Source organism: Mandrillus leucophaeus, unplaced genomic scaffold (assembly GCF_000951045.1).
Source record: "Mandrillus leucophaeus isolate KB7577 unplaced genomic scaffold, Mleu.le_1.0 Scaffold383, whole genome shotgun sequence".
NCBI classification, from domain to species: Eukaryota; Metazoa; Chordata; class Mammalia; order Primates; family Cercopithecidae; genus Mandrillus; species Mandrillus leucophaeus.
In genome coordinates, this window is record NW_012104065.1 from 1,339,965 (window position 1) to 1,345,196 (window position 5,232).

The window sequence follows — 5,232 nt, forward strand, 5'->3', positions numbered from 1 at the left end:
TTATTATTTGTGTCTTTAAAATTAAGTATATTTTGCAGTTTTTGAATACAGTATTCTATAAATGTTTATCAGGTCACTTGGTGAATTTTATAGTTGAAATTTTCTATGTCTTTCTTTTTTTTAACCAACTTATTTTATTTTAAAGAGTGTTGGGGCCGAGCGCAGTGGCTCACGCCTGTAATCCCAGCACTTTGGGAACCGAGGCAGACGGATCACAAGGTCAGGAGATTGAGACCATCCTGGCCAACATAGTGAAACCCTATCTCTACTAAAAATACAAAAAATGAGCCGGGCATGGTGGCGTGCACCTGTAGTCCCAGGTACTCAGGAGGCTGAGGTAGGAGAATCACTTGAACCTGGGAGGCAGAGACTGCAGTGAACCAAGATCATACCACCACACTCCAGCCTGGGCAACAGAGCAAGACTTTGTATCAAAAAAACAAAAAAACAACAAAAAAAAGAAGGGTGTTAAATTTTTCTATTATATTGTGGCTTTAACCATCTTTTCATTCAATTTTGTCATTTTGTGCTTATATAGTATCAGGACATATATTTGATAAATGCAAAATTTAGAATTATTAAAACTGTCTGGCAAATTGAAACTGTCATTATGAACGGTTATTCTTTATCTCTAGGAATGCTTGTTGCCTGAAAGTCTACTTTATTTGGTATTAATATATTCATATCTTTCTTTTGGAAGTGTTTGCATGGTATAGCTCCATCCTGTGTTTTACTTGTGTCACTTATAGAAGGCACATAGTTGCATTTTTCAATCCAGTGCCTGATCATCTTTGTCTTTTAATTGGATTATTTCCATGAAATGAAATTACTGATGTATTTAGTTATGCATTTTCCATTGGTTCTATGTGTTCCAAATTCTATTTTTCTTTATTTCTGGCCTACTTTTGAATTGACTGAGTACTATATATTATTTTCTTCTTTCCCTTTATTGGCTTAGAAGTTACATAGGCTTTAATTATTTCCTCAGGGATTGCCAGAATACATTATAACATGCATTTTTTTCACTTATCAGAACCTAGTATTAATTGGCAATTTCAGCTTCTTCTTAGACAATGCAGACATTAGATTATTCAAATACAGTTTACCTCTTTTAAATTCAATTTTCTGGCTCTACATTCAAGACTTACACAGGATTAGTGTCATGTGTTTTAATTCCAGATCTCACAGGATATTATTCGTTTTGTTATGTCTTCAATATACACTTACATTTATGCACATATTTACATTTTAGCTTCTCTTTATTTATTCCTGTATTTTTTAGCTTCTATGTGGGTTTTCTTTGCTCTGCTTAGAGAAGACCTTTTACTATTTTCCTCAGTATAAGATGGATGTGTTGAGTGACAAATCCTCCCAATTTGGCTGTTTAATATGCATTTATATTCTGTTTAATTTTGAAGGCTGTTTTTGCTGAGGGTAGAATTATAAAGTTGGCAGTTATTTTCTTTCAGTATTTGAAAGATATAATGCTTTGTATTCTGCCTTCCACTGTTGCTATTGAGAAGTCAGCTGTGAAGCTTATGGTTGTCCCTTTGTGATTATTTTGATGATAATCTCTCTTTTCTCTGACTTCTTTGAACATTTTATCTTTTGTGAAGTTTTAGATGTACTATGGCAGGGCTAAGAGTGTATTATACATATTCCACATGTATATATATTTGCATATGTGTAGGCATATGTGTGTATATTTGTGTGTGTGTGCATGTGTGTACATATACATATGATCACTCTAATCCAATTTCAGGGGTTGAAATGATTGGCATCTGTGTTGCAGCCCTCGAGAGGGCTTATCTACTATGACTCATCCCTGTTTTTAGGTACAGCTGTGTAGGATTCAAAGGGGATGTGAAAGGTGTTGTACTAGATTCACTTCCTATTTCCCCTTGTGAGGCCTGGACTCCAACATTTAATTTTCAACTCCTGAGGATCTCAAAATGCAGATTTATTTCTTAGTTTCTTGGTTGCTTTTGGAACTGACCAAATCCCTCTAGACAAAAAGCAGTCCTCAATGCAGGGTTCATCTTTTTGGGTTTTCATCTTCTTCTAGATCTTGAGCTAGACATTTTCCCTCTTTTACTAGCTCTTTAATGCCTTCAGACACACACACACTCACACTTACACACACACACATTCAGACACACACATTTTAACTTTTAAAAATAGTCTTTGGTAGAAAGGATTGTCTGGTTACATGATCCATTATCCCAGATTCTTATTTCAGAACAACCTTTCCACCACGTTCAGATATACTGAAAGATAGGACTTCATTCTTCCAATCATTGTTCTCAGTTTTCTATTTCTTCTCCCCAGTCTACTCATGCCTATAAAGACACAAAGATAGTGCCTCCACCATCCATAGATAGATCCAGGCCTATAGAAAAAATTATTAGTGTCAGTTCTTGAACAGTTTTGTCCATTTCCTACAATAGTTTGCATCACTTTTGAGATCCTTGGGCCACCTGCCCTTGGACGTCTCCTTAACCCTTTCCCCTCCATGTGCTATCTGTATAGGTCTTGCCCAGTCAGATCTTGCCTTGGATCAGAACCACCCTTTTGTCCCCAAGGTACTTTCTTCTAGTCTACCCAGTAAAATCAGAAGCAAATCTCACGTTAGTTAATGTAGGAGGGAATTCAGGCAAAGGGAAATTAAATTCACTAAATAGCAAGAATCCAAGATTGCTCTTTATTGTCATCCCGGTGATGATTCCTATTTCATCTCTTTTGTTCAAGAGGGTCTCCCATTGGGGTAACTAAAAGCAATAAAACCCTTGGAGATGCACAATGCACCCCTTATGGTTAATTTTAATTCTGGATAGATCTAGTCATTCTCTTACAATCCATTTGTTTAATAATTATTTGCTGAGTGCCTGCTATATGCACTGAGGCACAAAATTGCAGCCATTCATTCAGATGGCAATTTAAGCACTCTTTATTTTAGGATTGCTTTACACAATTTAAGTTTATGAAATAAATAAATGCTGAGGTACAGAAAAGTTTGCATTTCTAAAAAAGAATTTTGAAACAAATCAAAACCACAGGGTAAAAATGAACTCCTTGTGTATATTTAATTGTTTAAAAATTCACAAAGTTTTGGAAAGCTTGGGGGAAAAAAACAAAAAACATGAAAGCAAGAGAAAAGGTCTTAGGTGGATCCTTGCCCACCCTCCTATCACCTCCTTCTCCTTCCCTTGCCCGTATCAGGAAGAATGAGTAGATAAATAAAGTGAGCACATAAAAAATTGATATTTGCAGCTCCTCTGGATCCTTAATGCTGCTACTGACCTGTATTTCCAGCTGGCATGTCTCCTTCGTGCTTAAGGCTTTGCTATTGCAACCGCCAAAATCATCATCATTATCATCACAATCAGGACTCATTTAATATTTGATGTGTCTAAATGCTTCCTATTTTTTCTAGGAACGCCTAGGCCTGGCGCATGCGCCTCAGCTGACATCGCTGTGCATGGACCAAGAATCTCCCCCCTCTCTGTACTGTTTTCCTGGCAGTCCCTCATACTTCCCAGAACAGGGAGAACAGGAAAAGCCAGTTACTCTGGCTGTTTCTGGACTTAAAGAATGCACTAAATTGGAGGCAGAGGATGTTAAGCGGTGATAACATTCTGTAAGAAGCAAAAGAGCTTTAATAAAAGCCACCCTCCTGCAGTCTCTCTAGTTTGTTGTACTTCTTTTAAGAAAACATGCCTGATCTTTCATTATTTCTTAAACTAATAAACTCTGGAACATTCATGTTTAGGGTTTCTGGAAGCAACATTTGAACAGGAAATCTCCCTCTGTAAAGGGAATTATTTGCATAGTGCACTGGAAAGAAAATCCAACCCTGGAACCAAGAGTTAGAAAAACCTTTTAAAATATCTTTTTTCAGTTTTATGGAAAGAATTTTACTTAAAATGTCATATTTTTATTTCAGAGAAAAGAGGCACCAGAAGAAAAATAGAAATAGTAAATTGGAAAGATTGCTACCCTAAAATGTAATTTTGAGTTTCCTCAAGAGTATCTGAAGGAGTTTTTTTGTTATAGACACTGTATCATACCAAGAGATTTAATCACTCATTTTCTGTTCATTCATTAGCGTTTCAGTTATATTCATTTGAATTCCCATGGATTTTTCTAACAACCCAGATTTTTATAAAATGTATTAAAATTGTCTTAGTTTACAAGACAGTTATAGTATTAAATGTCTTTGGTGGCACTGAGAAATCCTTTGTTAAACAAAGGTCCTCATGTCCTCGGTTTGTTTTTGTAAGCTACTCAGCTTATCGTATATTTAGTAAATACATACTTTAAAAAAATGTTTCTTCATGGACACAGGGAGGGGAACACCACACACCAGGGCCTGTCGGGGGGATGGAGGGTTAGGGGAGGGAGAGCATCAGGACAAATAGCTAATACAGGCAGGGCTAAAAACCTGGATGACGGGTAGATAGGTGCAGCAAACCACCATGGCACAAGTATACCTATATTACCAACCCTCATGTTCTGCACATGTATCCTGGAACTTAAAATAAAATAAAATAGAATAAAATAAAAAATGTTGACCGGGCGCAGTGGCTCACGCCTGTAATCCCAGCACTCTGGGAGGCCGAGGCGGGCGGATCACGAGGTCAGGAGATTGAGACCATCCTGGCTAACACGGTGAAACCCCGTCTCTACTAAAAATACAAAAACAAAATTAGCCGGCGCGGTGGCGGGCGCCTGTAATCCCAGCTACTCAGGAGGCTGAGGCAGGAGAATGGCGTGAACCCGGGAGGCGGAGCTTGCAGTGAGCCCAGACGGCGCCACAGCACTCCAGCCTGGGCGACTGTCGGTCTCAAAAAAAAAAAAAAAAGAAAAAAAAGTTTCATAATCTGACATATCTTCTTGCATTTCTTATCAGTTTATCTCATGGACTAGTTTCTTGTGATTCTCTTTGTCCGGTGAGGTGTATTTCTTATCATAGTCACCCAATAAATAACTGTAAAAGGAATAAAGGATGACTGCACTGTGTTTTCATTACCATCCCATTAGGTCAAAGTTAGGTTAATTATGTTTCTTAAAATAGTAATGATTGAAAAAAATCCAAAGCAGGGTAAACATTCAAATAATATTTCAAATTCCATTTTAGAACAAGCTCATAGTTTATTTAACCTGGAAATTCCATCTCTGCTAGGGCAACAATAAGAGTCCTATTGAAAAATTTGAGAGTTTCTCTGCTGTTAC

At 37.2% G+C, this 5,232-nt stretch overlaps 1 protein-coding gene across 2 annotated transcripts in view; it reads right to left on the reverse strand.

Annotated features, from left to right (window-relative positions):
• Positions 1-5,232, reverse strand: part of ERP27 (endoplasmic reticulum protein 27) — a 29,934-nt gene that overhangs the window by 13,115 nt on the left and 11,587 nt on the right. The window contains exon 1 of one of the 2 annotated variants that reach the window (XM_011990807.1): positions 3,301-3,484. The exons of the other annotated variant lie outside the window; for it this stretch is intronic. Coding sequence (XP_011846197.1) covers positions 3,301-3,393 — 93 coding nt within the window. The 5' untranslated portion in view covers positions 3,394-3,484. Of the gene's footprint in view, positions 1-3,300; positions 3,485-5,232 lie in introns of those variants that run through there. 2 annotated transcript variants of the gene reach the window in all.